Source organism: Panthera pardus, unplaced genomic scaffold (assembly GCF_024362965.1).
Source record: "Panthera pardus isolate Hobbes unplaced genomic scaffold, ASM2436296v1 HiC_scaffold_24, whole genome shotgun sequence".
Taxonomy (NCBI): Eukaryota; Metazoa; Chordata; class Mammalia; order Carnivora; family Felidae; genus Panthera; species Panthera pardus.
The window spans coordinates 111,009,191-111,033,420 of record NW_026526810.1 but is presented as its reverse complement, the minus strand read 5'-3'; the positions used below and the strand labels follow the sequence as shown (position 1 = coordinate 111,033,420).

The 24,230-nt window shown below is 39.3% G+C and overlaps 1 protein-coding gene across 6 annotated transcripts in view; it reads right to left on the bottom strand.

Moving 5' to 3' along the window:
• Positions 1-24,230, bottom strand: part of ZNF410 (zinc finger protein 410) — a 49,527-nt gene that overhangs the window by 9,433 nt on the left and 15,864 nt on the right. For 5 of the 6 annotated variants that reach the window (XR_002074539.2, XM_019427100.2, XM_019427101.2 and 2 more), the window contains exons 4-8: positions 21,699-21,917; positions 20,324-20,515; positions 7,694-7,844; positions 6,903-7,084; positions 2,450-2,539 (exon numbers count right to left, since the gene is read on the bottom strand). Coding sequence is in view for 5 of the 6 variants with exons in the window: in XM_019427100.2 (XP_019282645.1) it covers positions 2,450-2,539; positions 6,903-7,084; positions 7,694-7,844; positions 20,324-20,515; positions 21,699-21,917 (834 nt within the window). In the remaining variant the exon portion in view is untranslated. The remainder of the gene's footprint in view (positions 1-2,449; positions 2,540-6,902; positions 7,085-7,693; positions 7,845-20,323; positions 20,516-21,698; positions 21,918-24,230) is intronic. The other variant, XM_019427102.2, reaches the window with a different exon arrangement.

Sequence of the window (24,230 nt, the reverse complement as noted above, 5' to 3'; positions counted from 1 at the left end):
CAAAAAGAAACTTTCTGGTGTGACAGAAGTGTTCTAAAACTGGATTGTAGTGATGACTGTATAATTCTATATATTTTCTAGAAATCACTGATCTGTATGCTTATAATGGATGGATTTCAAGGTACATGCATTACACATCAAAAAAGCTGTTGATGGAGCACCTGGCTAGCTCAGTGGAGCGTGAGACTCTTGATCTCAGGATTGTGAGTTCAAGCCCCATGATGGGTGTAGAGATTACTTAAAAATAAAGTCTTAAGCTCTCCCAGGACAGCAAAAGAGTAGGTCTGGGGAGCCACCCCTGGAGCCAGAGCTGTCGTGTCCCCCTCCTCTTTTAATTTCCCGTTGCCAACAATAAAGGCCTTTCCTACCGTAACAAAAAACAAAACACACACACACAAAAAAAAAATTTTTAAAAATAAAGTCTTAAAAAAAAGCTGTTAAAAAAGAACTAAAATGGATTGACATACAGTGACTATACAGAAACCCATGAATTCAAACTAATACTAATGAGAAAGAAAGGCAATTATCTGACACTACTAGAAGAAACAAGAGCACCAATTTCTTATTTTGAAAACTCATAATCAAAAGAAATTAAAAGAAAAAGATGACATATTTATTCTCCATTCCTGTACAGATTACCAAATAGCCCTACTGCATAGAGAAGAGACCTATCATACACAGAATTCCAGCTGATGTGAACAAAATAACAGAATTAGAAACCTACCACTTTAATATCCTAATGAAATAACCAATTCAGGCATCATTCAGAGATGAAACCATAAAGCAAAAGGTTGCTGGGGAAATTTACAGTGTGAATATCACAGTGTTACCACCTGAACCTACTGATGAATTCTGTAACCAAGCACTATGTGCCTCCTGATGTGATAAATAATGAAACACATACGACCATCTATAACATATCCATGCTAAATCTTTGAACCTTTGAGGTTTTTAGGGCTTACTTCCTTTTACAGGAAATCTAGGGGAACAAGTTAAATGACATAAAAGGAAGCAAACCAACAAATCCAGAATATGGGACATTCTATAAAACCCAACTAGGGGGCTGGGAGGGAGGGGAGGGTGGGTGATGGGTATTGAGGAGGGCACCTTTTGGGATGAGCACTGGGTGTTGTATGGAAACCAATTTGACAATAAATTTCATATATTGAAAATAAATAAATAAATAAATTAATTAATTAAAAAAAAAAAAACCCCAACTAACTCCATTATGCAGTAAGTCTATGACATGAAAGAAAAAAAGTGAGTACAGATGGATTTAGAGAAGACTTACTCAGTACAATAATTAAACCTTGTTGGATCCTGATTTAAACAAACCCACTTTAAAAGACACTTTTGAGAAAAGTGAAGAAAAACTAAACACGGACTGGGTATGAGATAAAACTAAGAAATTGTTAGTCCAGAAAGGTATGATAATAGTATTGTTGTTTATATAAGAAAACATCTTTATCTACTCTTATGTATGTTTGAAATAATTTTATGTAATAAAATTAAGTAAAATAAAATAAAAACACTCTATAAGCCAAGCAAAACCTACGCAGAAGTCTACATCTAAGCCACAGGTTATCATTTGCCACCTCTGCTTAGAACTTGTCATCATATAAAAAACTGCTCCATTCCTACAAGCTCAGCTCTGAAATTCATGTCCCTGATTGATTACACCTTTCCAACTCCCTCATTCCCACTGAACTGCTTCACTGCCCTCATCGTAAACAACTTCCAGTTCCTTCTCTCCACTCCTCCTGTTCTGGCTTCCCTATACTTCCTGTGGCTAACGATTTGAATAATTACTTGATTCTGTTCTAGAATCTCTCTCCACTTTGAGTTCACTTCTGCCTTGGCAAGTCTCTGCTTTGAATGACCTCCATGGTCCATACCTGATATAATTTATAAAGCACCCAGCACAGTGCCAAATAAATTTGCAAATAAATCTCCTCAGAAAAGCTCTGAATTAGAAAGCAATTCAGTCAATGGCTAAGCTGAAAATAAGAAAAATCAGTTTTTTTCCCCTTTGATTATACAACCCTTTGAATTCAATCATTAAGAGCCTTGATTTTTAATTTTGTCATGAGAAGAAGCGAACTTTATGTTGAACAGTTTGTTACTTTCTAGATTTTTTTTTTTTAAGTTTATTTATTTATTGTTGAGTGTGGCCATGCACATGTGCATGTGTGGGAGCAGGGGAGGGACACGCAGAGAGAGGGAGAGAATCCCAAGCAGGCTCCACGTGCTCAGCACATGAAGCCTGAAGCAAGGCTCAATCTCAGAAACCATGAGATCATGACCTGAGCTGAAATCAAGAGTCAGAGCTTAATTGACTGAGCAACCCAGGCGCCCCCTCTAGATTTCTTTATACCATCCCCCTCCCACACATTTACACTTTTGGTTCTCCACCTTCCCTGAAATCTATGAATGGCCAGAGTTCTAGTACCTGAGTGAACCACCAAATGTTTTCGGAGGCTAGAATACTCAGCAAAGGAACGGCCACATCCTTGGGCTTCACAAAGGAAAGGCTTCTCTCCTAGAGACAGAAAATAAGGTAAAGACTCAGTCTTCTGATGAATTGACTATCTATTACTCTTTTCCCATTCATCTTACTCTGTTTCCAATGACTTGCTCTGATTTCTTGAATTCATGCTATATAATTTCAATTGGGCCATTCAGCAAGTGTCATCTCTCAGTGATCTCCTAGTGGACAGCCACCATATAGTCCTGCCCTCTTCTTTAGAGTGGCTACCTCTGAGCATCATACTTCTTTCTCCCACCTGGCTCAAGGGCTGACCCCAAGCTACAATGACCTACCTTCTTCAGTAATCCCATCCCTTTTGAGGGTATCAAGATCAACACCATATATGCTATCAGGATTTTTACTTTCAATCAATTCTCTTTATGATTCAGTTTCTAAATCCACTAAAAAGTAGAGATTTCTACAAGTTACAAAATAGGTATTACATAGTCCTCTTCTATAAAGCAAACAAAAACAGGTGTTCAGTCAGAAGTATAAAGAAAAACCTGTAACAATATGCTAAAGGTAGTTATATCCTGACAGTGGTATTATGGATGGTTTGCTTTCTTCTTTGTGCTTTTCTGGAAGTTTCATTGTTTACAGTATTACTTTGTTATTTTAAAAATCAAAGATGCATGGTAAAAACTAATTAAGGTCTGTAGACTGAAAGTACTATTAACTTTCTGGTTTTGATATTGTACTGTGGCTACATAAGATGTCACATTTTGGGGAAACTGGGTGAAGCACACAACAAAACCCTTTGCACTATTTTTTTGTTTAATTTTTTTAATGTTTCTTTATTTTTGAGAAAGAGAGAGACAGACAGAGCATGAGTGGGGTAGGAGCAGAGAGAGAGAGACACACACACGCACACACACACAGAATCCGAAGCAGGCTCCAGGCTCTGAGAGGTGAGCACAGAACCCAAAGTGAGGCTTGAACCCATGAACCGTGAGATCATGACCTGAGTCGAAGTCAGACGCTTAACCGACTGAGCCACCCAGGCACCCCTCTTTGTACTATTTTCACAACTACTCGTGAGTCTATAATTATTTCAAAATAAGAAGTGGAAAAAAAACTCAGAGATGCAGTTCTTATCTGAAGGTCACAGACTAGTATGAGAGAGAGAAATGTATTCATAAATAACTTTAATGTAAGTTTCTGTACAAAAAAGTACTGTAAGTATTTAGAAAAGAGAGGAATTCTAATTGTGGTAATTTTTTTTTTTTAAAGAAGCTGAATTTAAGCTGATCTTAAAAGATGACAAGGAAGGAAGGGAATTTCAGGCACAAAGAACAGTGTGAGCACAGCCTTGAAACCAAGAGTGCCCAGGACAAGTTCAGAAAATAGCAAGTGTAAAATAAGAAGTATACCTATTGGTCTCTGCCTCTGGTTCCTGACACAGAGCTCCTAAATCCCTTGGAATTTCCTAGGTGATAGTAGTGTCTCTTATTCTAGTGAGGTAACTCTTGGGTGGGCTCCTAGATAAGGGCTGCTCTCCAGAAAGACCAAGCCATGATTAGAAGCTTGGGATTTTCAGCCCCATCCCCTACTCTCCAGAGAGGGAAGAGGGGCTGGACATGGAAATTAATAACTGATGATGCCCACATGGAGAAGCCTCTATAAAATTCCCGAAGTACAGGGTCCGGAAGCTTTCTGGTTGGTGAACACAACTACACGCCAGAAGGGTAGCACACTCCAACTCCATGCGGGCAGAAATCCCTGTACTTCAGACCTTTCCAGATCTCGCCCTATATATCTCTTTGTCTGGCTATTCACGTGTATCCTTTAGCATATCCTTTATTATACAATAAACTAGTAGATGTAAATAAGTGTTTCCCTGAGTTCTATGAGATGTTCTCACAAATAACTGAATCCAAAGGAGGATCATGGGAACTTCTGATTTGTAGCCTGGTCAGACAGAAGTTGTGAGCAACGTGGGAACCTACTACTTGCAACTGCCATCTGAAGCAGTGTGGGAACAATCTTGTGGGACTGAGCCCTTGATCTGTGGGATCTGATGCTATCTGCAGGTAGACAGTGTTAGAATTAAGTTAAATTGTAGGACACCCAGCTGGTGTTGCAGAGAATTGTTTGGTATGGGAAAAATCCTCACACATTTGGTGTCAGAAGTGTTGTCAGTGTGGCAGCAGTGTGAGAGTAAAGGAGAAACCCAGGAAGAGCGAGTTTCCCTACGCGGCAACTAAAGCTGACACGGTGACAACAGGGGAGCTGGGCATGGAAGGGGGGACAACACTGCTCTAGATTATACTGTTCTTTCAGACTGTACCACAGTTTAATGTTTGTGACTTTCCAGTGAGTGGTCTATAACTTTTCTGAAAACATGTTTATATACTCACACCTACCCCAAAACGCTAGGCACTCAAAAGTTGCCAAATAAATGAATAATATACTTGTTATTACAGCTTTAGAACAAGACTCATCAGAATCTAGTGGCATGAATCACTGCATCAAGCTGGCTTAGGTGAGATGGCCTTCGCATTTGGAAACTGAGAGGATGGTGATTTTTGCTGAAAGGAAAAGACACAGGAGAAGAGGATGGTCAAGAGGCAATGCTGCGTAATGATGAAGAGCATGAGTCCATTAATGTTGAGTTCAAATCTTGACACCACCACTTATTAGTACAGGGAAGATAGCTGACCTCTCGGAGAAGTAGCTTTTTCTCTATAAAATTAACACAATACAATCTTGAAAGATTATTTTGAGAACTGAGACACTACAAGTTAAGTATCTTCAGCATAGTGTCTGGCACATAGTCAGCCCTCATGGTAAGCCACTGAAATTGGTAGCTTTAATTACTATCGTTACTACTAATAAAGACCAAAACTGTGGCTCAGTTTTGACATTTGAGATAATGTGAATTATCAGCATTTGAAATCAAAATCCTTGTAAGAGCTCTGGAGTCAGATCAGAATTCAAATCTCAACCCTGCCTTTTCCTAGCTGTGTAATGTTGGGCAAGTTATTTAACTCTAATCTCCCGTTTCTTCATCAACAAATACAGTATCTCATGCATAAAGTATCCTTGAGAATTAAATGGGATAATGTATATGTGCCGGACCCATATTGTGTCAATAAATGCTAACTTTTATTATTATATTAATTATGGCAACTCAGATCTGTGAGGCATCCAGGGAGAAATGATCGCATTGAGCCCTGAGACTACAATGAGAGAGCACACTGAGTGAAATGGGAGAAACATGAAATTCTGAAAATGATGAACAATTAGAGGAGGTTAACAAGGGAGAGCTAGAAAGAGCTAGAATGAAGAGAGAAAATAAGGTCATGCCCCAAAGTAAAAGGAAGCATTTTAAGATGTTCAGTTTTATCAAATCTACAAACATAAGGAGCAGCACGAAGATGAATGGGTTAATGAATTCAAAAATCAAGTACGGTGAACTCTATCTACTTCTTCCCTAATCTATTCAGCTAGATGTTTTTCTTGTTCTTTTATTCAAACTGCTTCTTGGAGCAAGTATAGTTTACTCTCTCAAGAAAGAGCTGAGAACACAGCTATTCTGCCCTAAAACATATCCAGTGGTAATGGCACTCTAGCAGGAATCATAGGGACATACCTGGAACAAGTTTCACTTTTTAATGCCCTTTAATTGTATTTGCTATTGTTTTAGCAATGCAAGAATAAAGAAGAGACAAAGAAAGTGGCAAGAGAGGGGGAAGAACAGTTACACATCCTCAGAGATCAGTCTTGGTTCAGTGATTAAACTCTGACAAGAGACTTAGCACATTTTAGGCTTGGAAAGTCGCCCTTAAACTCTCAGAATGAGAGTCAAGGTATTTTTATCGTGGTCCTTTGGTATTAACATGCCATTGGACCCAAATCAAGTCACTCTTCCATTTTGCTTCTCATGTTGTGAGGCTTTAACGAGAAAGCAAACTCCTCAAAGTCAGGGGTTAAAATTAGCTTTTGTATTTCCCCCCAGCTTACCCCATTTGGTGGCTAGAAGAGGCTCTGTATGGTTTGTATAATTCAATAAATATTACTGACCAAAATTACAACCAAGTAATATTTGAAGAAATTTAGCAATACTAATTTTGTCCATATCTCATCATATCATTGTTATCAGAGAAGGTCTTATATGCCTTCCTACACTTTAAGCTCCTAGAGGCAGAAATTAACACTGTCCATTCCTCACACACAGGTGAAAATTCAATCAATGTGACTGAATTAATTGAAAAGTGCCACGAAGCATGTGAAAAAAAGAAATTCCACTTTTCGAGTTCTAGCAACAACCCTAGACCTTCATTTCTATTTCCACCTCAGAGCCTTTCTAAGGATAGGCAAGCAAACCCTGAGCCAAGTGGGAGATTGCCTGCAGGAATGTTGGGGTTGCACACACCTGTATGGATGCGCAAGTGGTTCTTCAGATTTCCAGCTGTAGTGAACTGCTTACCACAGCTAGACTCGGGGCACATAAAGGGCTTCTCCCCATTATGAGTCCTCATATGCACCTTCAGCCTCTGCAACACATAAAAGCTTTTCCCACAACCTTCCGCCGGACAGATGAAAGAGCGGTCATTTCTGCAACAACAAAACAAAACAAAACAAAAACAAACCAACGAAAACAAATCACATAAGCACCAATACCTGAAAATGCTCTTTGCTAGAAAGGGCAAGTCACAGATCCTGTTGCCTCTCAAAGCAGACAGTAACTCCCAAACCTAGGTATGTCAGAATCACCTGATGTCTGCTAAAACTACAGATGCCCAGGACTGCCTTCCCCTTTTTTTTTTTTTTTAAAGTAATCTTACGCCCGATGTGGGTCTTAAACTTACAACCCCAAGATCAAGAGCTGCGTGCTCTACCTACTAAGCCAGCCAGGCGCCCACACCGTACTTGTTGAATGCTGATTTTCACAGGTTTGAGAGTAGGGCCCACACTTACTTTTCTTTTTTAAGTTTCCCAAAAAATTATGTTTTATGTTTTGGCACATTTAGGTGCCAAATGTCTTACTAAATATCTGTAAAGAATGAGGTAAATGAGACAACGCAATCTTTCTATTAAAGAACAAAAGACATCTTAATCACGAGTAAACTGGAGCCCCTGCTTTCCTTTGTCAATTGAGGGACAAGCTCCTCCAGAAGCATCACCGTTCTTGACCTCTAAGCATGGAACCTCAGATATGCTCACCGATGAGTTTTGAGATGGTACTTGAAGTGAGCTGGCCACACAAATGTCCGGTCACAGCCTTCAACTGTACATTTGAGTTTCTTTTCCACTTGAGGAAGGGGCCCAGAATCTTTGGGCTGCCCATCTCCAGAACCAAGGTGGACATTCTCTCCTGTAACAGAGTCACATATTTGTAATCTAGAGAAGGAACCTGTTGAGGTACTTTGGTTCAAACCATAAAGCTCCTATATTTTACTCCTAATGATCAGCAGGCAGATATCTATCTTCAGCTTCCTTAGCTCTCTATATATCCATTTAACAACAGAAGTGAGTGAGCAATTTGTTCCTAACCCTTTAATCCAGAGAATTATCAAAAGCCATCATGCTTTGTTTCACAAGACTAGGCCTCTCTGGCAAATGTCCACATGGTTTCGTATCAAAATAGGAGAGTTAAACCTATTTCGTATTACACAAATTGGCAGGGTAGCAGATACATCAATACCCAGAGTGGGGTGCTAAAGATGACTTCAAGTTCTAGGTATTACAAAGCTTGTATTTATTTTAGGAGGAGCAGCCATTCTGGCTTAGTTGTGGACTTAAGGTTGTGGTTTCTTTTGTAAATGATCATTCTTAGATTTCTATCTTCTGAGGTCAATTTGGCTGTTTCTATCATTGTAGAGAATTAGAATAACCTTCCAATTTCCTGTGCTACCTCTTTTTAGTTATAAAACTAAAGAATGCAAGAATTTAAGAATGCAAGAACTCAGCTGATTTTAAAATTTCTAAACACATTTTAAAAAGCTAGAGGTAACATCTACTGAAGTTTTTTGTTCAATAGAATAAAAGGAGGAGGGGAAAGGAGCACGTAGGGAGGTTCCTCCCTTAAATTTAAAGAAAATCAGTTAATTAAAAATTTATATAAATCCCAGATTCACAGGTGGTACTCCTTTTTCTTTCATTTTCTTCAAGCATATGGAGTTTATTTTTCTACTATACATACCTCGGGAATAAGATTTATATTTCCAAATTTCCCTCTCAAAAGCCAAGAATAGGGATAATAAATGTTGTACCCATCACACTCCCTGGAACCTGACAACTGATCAGTTTCCATCCCGTCTATTAATCTTATTCTCTTCCTGTCCTACATTCCCTTTGCTCTACACTTCAACTAAGATGGCTTTTGCTAGTTAATATTAACTTTTTCTTTCTTAATGTTGTCCCACAGTTTTTTAATTTAATTGAAAAATACCTGCACGTAGGTAAATTTTTAAGATTTCCTGCAACAGGAAATTTCCCACCAACTCCAGAGCTCCAGGCAATTAATGTCTAATGAAAGGTCTGTAGAAATCCCATGCTAATATAGAAATTTAAACCAGTGACATTTGGGGCTTTGTGCATTCAATGTTATAGACACAATGAGAACACTGATATAATCATGAAATTTAAAAATTGCTCAGAAAATAGTGAGTTGCCTTGTATTTGAGTCCTCACAAAACCACTCCCTTAAAAACACTAAAGCACTGTTTGCAGAAGACGGATAAGCTTAAAAGGATCTCAGCCAATGATAGTTTTGGATATTTATTTATTTATGTATTTATTTATGTATCTATTTATTTTAGTTTTGGATAGAGATCCTCTGATGAACGGTTCCCCCCACTAAAAAAGAGAAAGACAAGGAAATTCAACACCTCATACTGAGCATGTCAGATAACACTGTAAACATTTTAAAGATCCCACAGTTATGTGAGAAAGGCCTCTACATTTGGGATAACATTTCCAGTGACAGTATCATATATAGCATGGTTCAATAAATTTTTTCTGTAAAGGGCTAGACACTAAATATCTTCGGCTTTGAGGACCATATGGTCTCTGTCACAACTACTTAACTTTGCCACTGTAGCAGCCATAGACAATTTGAATGTATGCCTGTGTTCCAACAAAACTTTATTTACACAACAGTTGGTTATTTGGCCCTTTACTAACCCCTGATATACTGCATCATATACAAAATGTAAATATTTCTGTATTTCAGTCAACTTAGATGGAAGTGAAGATGTGCTCTAAAAAACTGCTACAGGACTCTCAAAGTGGCTTTAATAACAACAAAGATATTTATCTTACAAATCCATTTAAATACTGAATAAAATCATTTCATTATATGTTAGTGGGTAAAAAGCAATATTAAATTAATATATTTCATGATTTAAAATGCACGTGTACAGGCACCTGGGTGGCTCAGTCGGTTAAACATCAGACTCTTGGTTTCAGCTCAGATCATGATCTCATGGTTTCGTGACTTCGAGCCCCATGCAGGGCTGGCTCTGTGCCGACAGCACAGAGCTTCCTTGGGATTCTCTCTCTCTTCCTCTCTCCACCCCTCCCCCACTCACGCTGTCACTGTCTCACAAAATAAATTTTTAAAAAATGTTAAATGTGTTTGTAATCAAAACAATAAAAATTTCAGGTTGGAGTTAAGATGGCAGAGAAGTAGGGGGACTGGGATTTCCCTCATGCCTCAAACACAGCTGTCCTGAGGTCAGAACACTTAGAACAGAATACAGAGTGCAGAATAACAGAAAAATCTCTACAGATGGACAGAGACAGCTTGGTGGGACAGAGGTGTGTGTTTGTGAATTGAGAAAGATAAAATGGTGGGCAGCATAGGCATGGAGGGGAGGAGACCCCTTCTGTGGAGAGACAAAAGGAAGAGAAAGAGAGGCGAAGGAAGCATAGTATTGTGTTTGGACAAAAGAAAAACCTCTCGAGAGCATGAATGGGGAACAAGAAATAAAGGAGTTTCTACTTTGCCGTTTCTACTTTGCAAACGGCCTTAGAAGTGAAGATCAGAGTTTTCAGGGGTACATGACTTTCCAGGCACTGGCCTGGACATGTCCCTGTGTGCACAAGTCTGGGGGGAAAGGGGAGCCCAGCCCTGGGGCACAGTAGCGACCTCAGGGAGCACTGGGAGAGAACAGTCCCTTCCCTCGAGTACTGTGGGAAGAGGGTTTATTGCCCCCCCAAGGACAAAAGATCCTGCAGGCACCTGCCAGCCAGAGGCCCTGTGTCGGCTGAGCGGAGTGGTGCTACCCCAGAACCAGGTCTGCATGAAGCGGGACCCTTTAAAACAGTGGGTTCTGAATGCCAGCCGAGCACCCAGGAGGCATGGGAGACTGTGGAACAGGACAAGCCGCCCACGGCGCTATTCTGTGAGGGCTGCCTGAACAGTGTGGTTTGAGACACCCGGTCTGGGGAGGACAGACCGGGGTGTCGCCGTTTTTCTCCCCATCACCAACACAGTGGGGCTTCAGGGAACAGGAGAGCAGCCTGCAGTGGAGGCCACTGGCTTACACCAAACCCCACCCCTCCGTGCCTGGCAACTGCTTATCTACCAAAGTGGAACTGACACTGACCAAACCAGACGGCCTCTCCTGCAGACCAGCACAGCCACCTGTTCCAGGCCCCAACAGACAACTGGACTGTGGTTTTGTATGTCAGTCTGTTATTGTTTTCTTTTCTTTCCTTCTCTTTTTCCTTCTTTTTCTTTCTACCCTCTTCTTTTTTTTTCTTCCCCTTTTGAAATCAGGCTCACAGTTTCTGATTTGATTTCTGATCGATCTTCATATATATATATATATATATATATATATACACACACACACACACATATATATATGTATATATATATAATCTTTTTTTCTTTCTTTTTTTCTTTCTCTCTTCTTTATTTTCCTCTCTCTCTCTCTCTCTGGATTAAGCCTTACAGTTTCTTTGATTCTCTGCCTGTTTTTTTTTTCACCCCTTCCATTTCTCTCTTTGTATGGAATAAGGTTCCCTCCCTCCCTCCCCCACTTTCCTCTTTTCCAAGGTTACTTCAACAAACGCATCAAAGCACACCTGGTGGAAGGTCCAAACAATCCACCACTATGAGCAGTGGGATAGAGCAGCCAAATACTCAACAACAGAGTACACACAACACACTCCAGACAGTTCCTGAAGTGCCAGGCCCTGGACAGTGTACAACCCCTTTTTAATATAGCACTCACAGGTGCGGGACACATAACAAAAGCTATTAAAACACATAAAAGGCAGAAACCTTGTCATAATGATGAAATGGAAGAATTCTCCTCAAAAGAAATTCCAGGAAGAAATGATAGCCAGAGAATTTCTCAAAACAGATATAAATAATATATCTGAACAAGAATTCAGAATAACACTCATAGGACTAATAACTGGGCTTGAAAAGAGCACAGAAGACAGCAGAGAATCTATTGCTACAGAGATCAAAGACCTAAGAAATAGTCTTGATGAATAAAGAAATGCTATAAATGAGATGCAAAATAAACTAGATGCAGTGACAGCAAGGATGGAAGAAGCAGAGGAGAGAATAGGTGAAATGGAAGATAAAATTATGGAAAATGGTGAAGCTGAAAAAAAAGACAGAAAGAAAATTACTAGACCATAAGGGGAGAATTCGAGTCCTAAGTGATTCAATGGAATGAAATAATATCCATATCACAGGAGTTCCAGAAGATAGAGAGAAAGGGGCAGAAGGTTTATCTGAACAAATTATAGCTGACAACTCCCCTAACCTGGGGAAGGAAACAGATATCCAAGTCCAAGAGGCACAGAGAACTCCCTTCAAAAAAAAAAAAAAAAAAATCAAAATCAGCATCACGACATATCATAGTGAAACTGGCAAAATACAAAGATAAAGAGAGAATTCTGAAAACAGCCAGGGACAAACAGATCTCAAACTACAAGGGTAGACACATAAGTGTAGTAGACCTGTCCACTGAAACTTGGCAGGCCAGAAGGGAGTGGCAGGAAATATTCACTGTGCTGAATAGGAAAAATATGCAGCCAAGAATCCTTTATCCAGCAAGGCTGTCACTCAGAACAGACAGAGATAAAGGCTTTTCCAGACAAACAAAAAGAAAGCAGTTCATGACCACTAAGCTAGCCCTGCAGGAGATCCTAAGGGGGACTCTGAGTAAAAAGCAGCAAAGACTATAAAGGACCACAGATGTCACCACAAACATGAAACCTACAAAGAACACAATGGCACTAAATCTATATCTTTCAATAATAACTCTGAATGTAAATGGACTAAATGCCCCAATCAAAAGACATAGGGTATCAGAACAGATAGAAAAACAAGATCCATCTATATGCTGCCTATAAGAAACTCATTTTAGACTTGAGGACACCTTCAGATTGAAAGTGAGGGGATGGAGAACCATCTATCATGCTACTGGAGGTCAAAAGAAAGCTGGAGTAGCCACACTTATATCAGACAAACTAGATTTAAAAAAAATTTTTTTAATGTGTATTTATTTTTGAGACAGAGACAGAGTGCAAGTGGGGGAGAAGCAGAGAGAGAGGGAGACACAGAATCTGAAACAGGCTCCAGGCTCTGAGCTGTCATCACTGAGCCTGATGTGAGGCTCAAACCCACGAACTGTGAGATCATGACATGAGCCAAAGTCGGACGCTTAACCAACTGAGCCACCCAGGTGCTCCCAGACAAACTAGATTTTAAAACAAAGGTGTAACAAGAGACAAAGAAGGGCATTATAGCATAATTAAAGGATCCATCCATCAAGAAGAGCTAACAATTATAAATGTTCATGCCCTCAATGTGGAAGCACCCAAAATATAAATCAATTAATCACAAACATAAACACATGTACAGATAATAATACTGTAATTATAGGGGACTTTAATACTCCACTCAGATAATCTAGGCAGAAATCAGTAAGGAAACAACAGCTCTGAATGACACACTGGACCAGATGGACTTAACAGATATATTCAGAACTTTTCATCCTAAAGCACCAGAATACACATTCTTCTCAAGTGCACATGTAACATTCTCCAAAATAGATCACATACTGGGTCACAAAACAGCCCTCAACAAATATAAAAGAATTGAGATCATACCATGCATATTTTCAGATCACAATGCTATGAAACTTGAAATCAACCACAAGAAAAAAAATCTGGAAAGTCCCCAAATACATAAAGGTTTAAAGAACATCCTACTAGGGGCGCCTGGGTGGCTCAATTAGTTGAGTGTCCGACTTCAGCTCTGGTCATGATCTCACAGTCCATGAGTTCCAGCCCCGCGTCAGGCTCTGTGCTGTCAGTTCGGAGCCTGGAGCTGGCTTCGGATTCTGTGTCTCCCTCTCTCTCTGCCCCTCCCCCACTCACATTCTGTCTCTATCAAAAAATGAATAAACATTAAAAAAAAAAATTTAAGAACATCCTACTAAAGAATGAACGCATCAACTGGGAAGTTAAAGAAGAAATTAAAAAATATATGGAAGCAAATGGAAATGAAAACATGATAGTCCAAACCCTTTGGGATGCAGCAATGGCAGTTCTAAAAGAAAAATACATTGTAATTCAGGCCTATCTCAAGAAGCAAGAAAGGTCCCAAGTACGTAACCTAACCTCACACCTAAGAAACTAGAAAGGCAACAGCAAAGAAAGCCCAAAGCCAGCCGAAAAAGAGAAATAATAAAGATTAGAGCAGAAATAAATACAGAATCCAAAAAGCGGTAGAACAGATCAATGAATCTAAGAGCTGGTTCTTTGAAAGAATAAACAAAATTGATAAACCCCTAGCCAGACTTCTGAAAAAGAAGAGAGGACCCAAATAGAATAAGATCAGGAATGAAAGAGGAGAGATCACAATCAACACCACAGAAATACAAATAATTATTAGAGAATACTATAAAAAATTACATGCCAACAAACTGGGCAATCTGGAAGAAAGGGACAAATTCTTACACACCCACACACCACCAAACTCAAAGGAGAAGAAATAGAAAATTTGAACAGACCCATAACCAGTGAAAAAATTATCAAAAATCTCCCAACACATAAGAGTCCTGGGCCAGAGGGCTTCTCAGGGGAATTCTACCAGACATTTAAAGCAGGTTAAGGTGTGCCTGGACGGCTCGGTTGGTTAAGCGTCCAACTTCAGCTCAGGTCATGATCTTGTGGTTCGTGAATTCGAGCCCCACGTTGGGCTCTGTGCTGACAGCTCAGAGCCTGGACCCTGCTTCCAATTCTGTGTCTCCCTCTCTCTCTGCCTCTCCCTGCGCATGCTCTGTCTCTGTCTCAAAAATAAATAAACAATGGGGCGCCTGGGTGGCTCAGTCTGTTAAGCGGCTGACTTCGGCTCAGGTCACGATCTCGCAGTCCGTGAGTTCGAGCCCCGCGTCGGGCTCTCTGCTGACAGCTCAGAGCCTGGAGCCTGTTTCGGATTCTGTGTCTCCCTCTCTCTCTGACCCTCCCCCGTTCATGCTCTGTCTCTCTCTGTCTCAAAAATAAATAAACGTTAAAAAAAAAAATTTTTTTTAAATAAATAAACATTTTTTAAAAATAATAAATTAAAAAAATAAAGCAGAGTTAATACCTATTCTTCTCAAGCTGTTCAAAAAGATAGAAATGGAAGAAAAGCTTCCAGACTCCTTCCATGAAGCCAGCATTACCTTGATTCCCAAACCTGACAAAGACGCCACTAAAAAGGAGAATTACAGGCCTATATTCCTGATGAACATGGATGCAAAAGTTCTCAACAAGATACTAGCAAATTGAATTCAACAGTATATTAAAAGAATTATTGGGGCGCCTGGGTGGCTCAGTCGGTTGGAGTCCGACTTCGGCTCAGGTCATGATCTCACAGTCCGTGAGTTCGAGCCCCGCGTCAGGCTCTGTGCTGACAGCTCAGAGCCTGGAGCCCGTTTCACATTCTGTGTCTCCCTCTCTCTCTGCCCCTCCCCTGTTCATGCTCTGTCTCTCTCTGTCTCAAAAATAAATAAATGTTAATAAAAAAAAAAAAATTAAAAAAAAAAAAAAGAATTATTCACCATGATCAAGTGGGATTCATTCCTGGCTGGTTCAATATTCACAGATCAATCAATGCAATACATCACATTAATAGAAGAAAGGATAAGAACCGTATGATCCTGTCAACAGATGAAGAAAAAGCATTTGGCAAAATACAGCATCGTTTCTTAATAAAAAACCCTCAAGAAAGTCAGGACAGAAGGAACATACCTTAACATCATAAAGGCCATATACGAAAGGCCCACAGATAATATCATCCTTACTGGGGAAAAACTGAGAGCTTTCTCCCTGGTATCAGGAACATGACAGGGATGTCCACTCTCAACACTGTTGTTTAACATAGTGTTAGAAGTCCTAGCCTCAACAATCAGACAACAAAACAAAATAAAAGGCATCTAAATTGGCAAAGAAGACGTCAAACTTTCGCTTTTTGCAGATGACATGATACTCTACGTGGCAAACCGGAAACACTCCACCAAAAGTCTGCTAGAACTGATACATGAATTCAGCAAAGTCACAGAATATAAAATCAATGTACAGAAATCAGTTGCATTTCTATACAATAATAAAGCAACAGAAAGAGAGGTCAAGGAAACATTCCCACTTATAACTGCATCAAGAACCACAACATACCTAGAAATAAACCTAACCAAAGAGGTAAAATATCTGTACGCTGAAAACTATAGAAAGCTGAAGAAACTGACGATGACACACAGAAATGGAAAAACATCCCATGCTCATGGAATGGAAGAACAAATATTGTTAAAATGTCAATACTATCCAAAGCAATCTACACGTTCAATGTAATCCCAATCAAAAGAGCACCAGCATTCTTCATAGAGCTAGAACAAACAATCCTAAAATTTGTATGGAACCAGAAAAGACCCCAAATAATCAAAGTAATGTTAAAGAAGAAAATCAAAGCTAGAGGCATCACAATACCGGACTTTAGCCTGTATTACACAGCTGTAATCATCAAGACAGTATGGTATTGGCATAAAAACAGACACAAAGACCAGTGGAATAGACTAGAGAACCCATAAATGGATCCACAAATATATGGCCAACTAGTCTTCAACAAAGCAGGAAAGAGTATCCAATGGAAAAAAGACCGTCTCTTTAGCAAATGGTGCTGGGAGAACTGGACAGCAACATGTAGAAGAATGAAAACGGACCACTTTCTTACACTATACACAAAAATAAATTCAAAATGGATGAAAGACCTAAATGTGAGACAGGATACCATCAAAATCCTATAGGAGAAAACAGGCAGCAACCTCTTTGAGCTTGACCACAGCAACTTCTTACATGACATGTCTCTGAAGGCAAGGGAAATAAAAGCAAAAATGAACTATTGGAACCTCATCACAATAAAAAGCTTCTGCACAGCAAAGGAAACAATCAACAAAACTAAAAGGCAACCTACGGAATGGGAGAAGATATCTGCAAATGACACATTGGATAAAGGGTTAGTATCAAAAATTTATAAAGAATTACCAAACTCAACACCCGAAAAACAAATAATCCAGTGAAGAAATGGACAGACGACTGGAATAGACACTTCCAAAGAAGACATCCAGATGGCAAACAACCACACGAAAACATGCTCAATACTGCTCATCATGAAGGAAATACAAACCAAAAGCACATTAAGATATCACCTCACACTGGTCAGAGTGGCTAAAATTAACAAGTCAGGAAACAAGAGATGTTGGTGAGGATGTGGAGAAAGGGAATCCTCTCGCGCTGTTGGTGGGAATATAAACCGGTGCAGCCACTCTGGAAAAAAGTATGGAGGTCTCTCAAAAAATTAAAAATGGAATTATCCTATAACCCAACAGTAACACTACTAGGAATTTATCCAAAGGATACATGAGTGCTGATTCACAGGGGCACATGCAGCCCAATGTTTATAGCAGCACTACCAACTGTAGCCAAATTATGGAAAGAGCCCAAATGTCCATTGACTGATGAACAGATAAAGATGTGGTATATATATTAAATGGAATACTACTCAGCAATGAAAAAGAATGAAATCTTGCCATTTGCAACAACATGGATGGAACTGGAAGGTATTATGCTAAGAGAAATAAGCCAGAGAAAGACAGACCCCATAGGATTTCACTCATATATGGAGTTTAAGAAACTTAACAGAAGACCATAGGGGAAGGGAAAGAAAAGTTAGATACAAACAGAGAGGGAGGCAAACCATAAGACTCTTAAATACAAAGAATAAACTGAGGGTTGACGGGGGTGGGGGTGGGGGTGGGGTTGGGGGGGCTGGGGAAAAAAAATGGGCTGGGGATGGGCATTGAGGAGGGCAATTGTTGGGATGAGCACTGGGTGTTGTATGTAAGTGATGAATCACGGGAATCTACTCCTGAAGCCAAGACTACACTGTATGTTAGCTAACTTGATAAATAAATAAATAAATAAATAAACAAACAAACAAACAAACAAACAATATAATTTTCAAAAAACTAAACTTTCAATGTTTAATTTTAACTACATGCCTAAAGGTTTATATATCTAAGTTAGCCCCCCAAAAAGGTTTTATGAAATCATCTCATTGACAAAATAGAAGATGGTCATATATTTGGGCTGACTTTATATTTTAGCATACAAAGGAGTTGTTTGGGTAGTAAGTTAACATAGTTTGAGAGTAATGAAAATATCACAAAATGCTTTGTTAATTATAAAGCATTTCCCAGACAGAATCTTATTTAAATATCTAAAACAACCAAATCTGGTAAGCTACTTGATCTCTATGTTCTGAACAAGAGAAAACTGAAGGTAAGGAGTTTAAATTCCCCAGGCAGAGAACTAGTTAATGACAGCACCAGGTCTGGATCCCAGGTCTCCAGATTCCAAATCCCAAGTTCCCTCCCTACACAGCTTCTTAATGGCACATACAACACTACTTCCGTAATGCAACAAAGAGATGCTGAAGGTTTTGGGATCCACAGATTAGGAAAAGCATCTCAGGAAGAATCTGAACTTTAGAGCCCCCCAAAATAGTAAAAGGGACCAAGCTAAGCAGCACTACAGTAGTCAAAGCAGAGCTAATTATTTTGAACCTAACAGAAGTTTGAAGTTCTCTTTGCAATGACATGGATACAGCTAAAGAGTATTACGCTAAGTGAAATAAGTCAGAGAAGGGCAAATACTGTATGATTTCACTCACAGAGTTTTAAAAACAAAACAAAAAAGCAAAGGGAGGAAAAAGAGAGAGAGGCAGACCAAGAAACAGACTCTCAACTATAGAGAACTGATGGTCACCAGAGGGGAGATGGGTAAGGGGATGGGTGAAACAGGGGATGGGGATTAAGGAGGGCACTTATTGTGACGACCACTGGGTGACATATGAAAGTGTTGAATCACTATACTGTACACCTGAAACTAATATTACACTCTATGTTAACTAACTGGAATCTAAAGAAAAACTTTAAAAAAAAAAGTAGTCTGGAGTTCTCGATACAGGAAAGATTTAGGTTAATGTTTCTAAAACTGGAATACTCTGAAATATTCTCAGGAATCCTTCAGTTCTGTTATGAGAAAGTTTTGTTTTTTTTTTTAAGTTTAGTTATTTTGAGAGAGAGCGTGTGCACGCACACACGCGCACACCAAGCATGGGGGAGGGACAGAGAGAGGAGAGGGAGAGAATCACAAGGTGGTTCTACAGTGTCAGCACAGAACCCGACGTGGGGCTTTATCTCATGAACTGGGAGATCATGACCTAAGCTTAAATGACTGAGCCACCCAGGCACCCCTGTATGAGAAAGTTTTTAATTTTCACTTGCATGTTAATCACAAAATAATCATAAGCATATTCTAGATCATCTTCACGAGCTCTAAATAGCTAGGTACCAATGTAAGATTTCAGGGCTTAAGTTTGGTTTGTGATAATGATAGTGTGCACCTTAATAATTTGCTGTAGTACCTTAATTGTCACAGATTAGAGAGAAATATAGAAGCAGCTCTAAAACAAAAACTATTATGGCATAAGCAAAGGTTGTGCACTGGTTTAGGAGTGCTTTAAATAGAGTCCTGGTTCTCAAGTTTTAACATGCACTGGAACCACAGAGAGGGCTCACTAAAAGATTGCATGTTTCTGATTCAGTAGGACGAGAACCTGACAATTTGCATTTCTAAGTTTCCAGGTGATGCTGATGGTTCAAGGACCACATCTGAAAATTACTAGATAGAGAAAAGTGGCACAGAGTAAGGAGTACGGGCATGCTGAACTCAAAAGAAATAGCACTACAGCCTGTTTGGATATTTAGAGGTCATGAGATGAACTGGTTCCCCTGCCAAAAAACGCAGCGGTAGTTACTAAAATTTCTAAATTGCAACGAGTAGCAATTCAGTTTCAGCAAAACACCATTATCTGCCACACTGACTATTAACTTTGTTTTCACTGGTTTTGTAATTTTATGTCTATTAATTGGTGAAACTGTTTTGATGTTGTAGTGGTATAAAAGCTCTAAGTATAGGGAACATTATAATAAAAACAATTCAAGATAACATCAAGATCTGGGAAATGTTTTCCCTTTAAAAGGGCTCTGTACGTTATTTAAAGCTGACAACTGAGGATGCTAGCGTAACTACATTTTGCACATGGTTATGTTATTTTATAGAAAATAAGATAATTTACACATTTCTAGCCTTCTGCTCTCACCAATAAAATAACTTGGATTATGGTCAACGTGAAATACAGGCATTGCATTACCAAAATCTGCACACAGAATACTGAAAATGAAAAAAAAACCAAAAAACCCACCACAGGGGACTCACCATTGCTGCTGGTTTTTGCATTCTTTGCCAGTTGTGCGCGAGTAGCAGCAATCAAACTATCATGAGCCAACTCCTGAACCCGGAGGAACCATGGAATACTACTATCCGTGCTCTCACTGGAGAGGAAATCATTCCCTGAATCCTCCGCCTCATCTTGTACAAATACTAAGTGCTCAGCTGAAGAGCCCAGACCTGGAAGAAAAAAGAGGATATGTGAAAGATACCTATCAAGTAATCCTTTTATTGGCCCTGCCTCATGTGTCCTGAAATCAGCTATTCCAGATTTTCACCTCTCACCTTAGGCTTCTGTTCTCCTACAACATTAGTTTATCACCTTTTCACTCCCAGCCAACAGGCTTTTCTTACCTCCTCCTGTTTCTGAGGCAAAGCTGTCCTCCCTGGCAAACAAGCTAACCCTCACCTCTAGTATGCTAACCCTATCCTTCAGTTATCTCCTCTCGACCATCTGCGAGCCATTCCTCCCTACTGGCCATGTTACAATCTCCCTTTATAGCCTTTAAATCTGTCTCGCCCATTTTTATTTTAACAAGAAGAAAAAATCCCAAGTACTTCTGTAGCTATTCACTGTCTCACTGTCAAGTTTCCTAAACAAGTGTAACTTCTAACTTTTGCATCCACTTTCTCATCTGTTATCCACTCCCCACCTCTAACCCTGGCCTCCATACCTCCACCACCTCAATAACAAGTGCTCTTGCAGAGGTCACCAGATACACACACTTCCCAGCCCTCGTCTCACTATCCCATCCTGTGGTATTTGTACTACCTTTCTTCTTTAAGACTTCTCCCTCTCTTGGCTTCTCCCACACCACTCTCCTTCTGTTTTCTTTATCCCTCTCTAGCAACTTCTTCCCATTCTTCTGTTACCCTTTTAAGTGTTGTGTTTTGTTTTTTTTTCGGGATCCCAGATTTGCCATCTTTTCTGTTCATGCTCCTGAATCAAAGAATCCATGTTCGTTGTTTCATATATTTCCTGAATGCTGATAAGCACCAAAACAACTTATTTCACACAAGACAATTCTAGAACTTTAGATTCCTGTTTCTAACTCTCTAAAGGACACCTCCTCATGAATGTCCCTCTGATCCCAACATCAACAAGCACAACTGGAACTAATCATCCTCCCCACAACTCTGTTCTTGGGTTATCTTGCTGAATGGCACAACCGAATTTCCCAAACAAGAAACTTCTGAGTCATCCTAGAGTCTGCCTTCTCCCTCTACACATTCTACTGATCACCAGACTATACCAATTCTCTAAAATAATAAGGCTTCTTTTAAGTATGACTGAATTAAATATGCCCCACCCCCAGTTTTTTTCCTTAAGCATTAGCACAGTTCAGAAAAGGATAAAGGATACCTGCTCTTGTTAGGTTAAGAAGAATAAAAGAAGTGCTATCACTTGGCTGTAGATCTTGCAACAAGCTAGGAGACTCTGGAGTGGACAAAAACTCCGGGGACTTCTGTACAGTCTGAGCCCTCGTCTCTTCTCCGTCTGGACCCACATTCACCTGAAGGCTTCTCAACACGGCCGAGGAAGGGACCTCCTTGGAGGAGTTTGTATGACTTGGAGTATCATCTAGCAAAGGGAAAATACCATGGCTTTACGTAGCACCTATCTCCAAGGAGCTCACCAAACGTAGCCTCTAATACCCTTAGAACATCCCTTATGCAGCAGCATTTTTATTTTACAAATACAAAATTTGCCTCAAGAAAGAACAAAGAGATAACTTTAAGTTTTAAAGGGAGTCAGCTGAAATGTGAAGGATAGACTTGTCTGACTGACACTCGGCAGTAACCATCAACCAACCATCCACGTTTGGACATTACAAACGTTTGTCTTTGAGGTCAGAAATTAGCACTTTTCCCTTGAAAAATATAGTTATACAATGAATACTAACTCAAGAGTAGCATCTAAATTTTTATTTTTCTTGGGAAGAAGTCCCTCCCTTTAATTTTTATAGCATGTATGTGACAGCTCTGTTGAGTCATTAGGGGAAAAAAACACAGCCTGAGAAATAATTGAAATTTTATAGAATCGCCAATATGTTTTATTATACTTCTAGATTTACACTGAAATGTAAAGAAGTAATTCAGAAGACCTGCTCTCTAGAACTTTATTCTAAGGGCAGGGATGAATTTCCAAAGGTTTTGGCTGCAATGAAACGAGCAACTGCACTACAGTGACAAAGCATCCAATGTCTTCAGGGGTTTCATTCATCTTTATAAAAGGCAGGTAATTTTTTTTCCTTTTTTTTAAAGGAGATAACAAATAAGATTATAGGAATGAAAGTGGAAGCCTAGGGATGGTGTTGCCATTTCAAAACCTAATGAAGTAGCACAATATGAATGTGCCACAGAACTGGTTAAATGGCAGATTTAGGTGGTTAAAATGGGTAACTGGTTTAAATGGTAAATCTTAAGTTACGTATATGTTACCATACACACACAAAAAATTTTAAGTTCATAGCAGCACTGTTTGTCATAGTACAACGCTGGAAAATAACTATACATCAACAGTGTTATGGATAAAGAAGTTGTGGTTACTCTCACATAACAAAACACTATACAGCAAACAAACCACAAACAACAAACTAAACAACAAACCAAACAAATCACAGCTATACAGACAAAGATTAATCTCACAACTATAGTTAACGGAAAAAAGGTATAACAACGTACAGTTTCATTCATTTAAAGTCTGAAAACACCTAAGATTAAACTGCATTGCTTAGACTTGGATGGCTGAACTTGGAAAACAAATAATGGTCAAAATATTGAGGATAGTGGTGACCTATTGAAACACGGAGGTTGTCTTTATGAGGGAAGAACCCAAGGAGGGCCTGGTAGCTGGCAAGGTTCTACTTCTTGATTGGGTGGTAGGTATCTTCTTTATAATAATTCTTCAAAATGCTTAAGCATATGGTTTTATATTTTTCTGTATCTATGACATATCCCAACTAAAAAGAAAACATACATATCATTCATGGAATGATACGCATATATTTAAGATGGAGGGGAATAAGGTTAGGGAGGTATGTGCAGGTATGTTTGTGTTTGTAATTTATGTTTCATGAACTAGGAGGTAAGTACATAGATTTTCATTTATTATTATTGATAATTGGTTATCTAAAATATTTTTATTTTTTAATGTTTATTTATTTTTAAGAGAGAGAGACACAGAGTGCAAGTGGGGGAGGGTCAGACAGAGAGGCACAGAATCCAAAGCAGGCTCCATGCTCTGAGCTGTCAGCACAGAGCCTGATGCGGGGCTCAAACTAACAAATGGTGATATCAGACCTGAGCCGAAGTCAGACACTTAACCGACTTCGCCACCCAGGCGCCCTGGTTATCTAAAATATTTTTAATCAGGGTGCCTGGCTGGCTGAGTCTGAAGAACACATGACTAATGATCTCAGGGTGTAGTTCGAGCCCCACATTGGGTGTAGAGATTACTTAAATGAATCCATAAATAAAAACTTTAAAAAATTTTTAAAGTTTTATTTATTTTGAAAGAGAAAGAGAGCATGACCAGAGGAAGAGCAGAGATACAGAGACAGAGAGAATCCCAAGCAGATTCCACACTGCAAGCATAGAGCCCAACACAGGGCTTAAACCCACGAACCACAAGATCATGACCTGAGCCAAAATCGGGAGTGGGACACTTAACCAACTGAGCCACCCAGGTGCCCCATTAAATAAAAACTTAAAAAAAATAAAATAAATAAAATATTTTTAATCAGAATTAAAACTAAAAGTTAATGTAGATGCTTTTGTTCCTCTTTTCACTTCATTATTGTTAAAATATTCAACAAATTTAAATTAGGAGAGAAAAAATTTTTTTATGCCTAATGAAGATCAAAATTTATTAGCACATGGAAATTTACACATA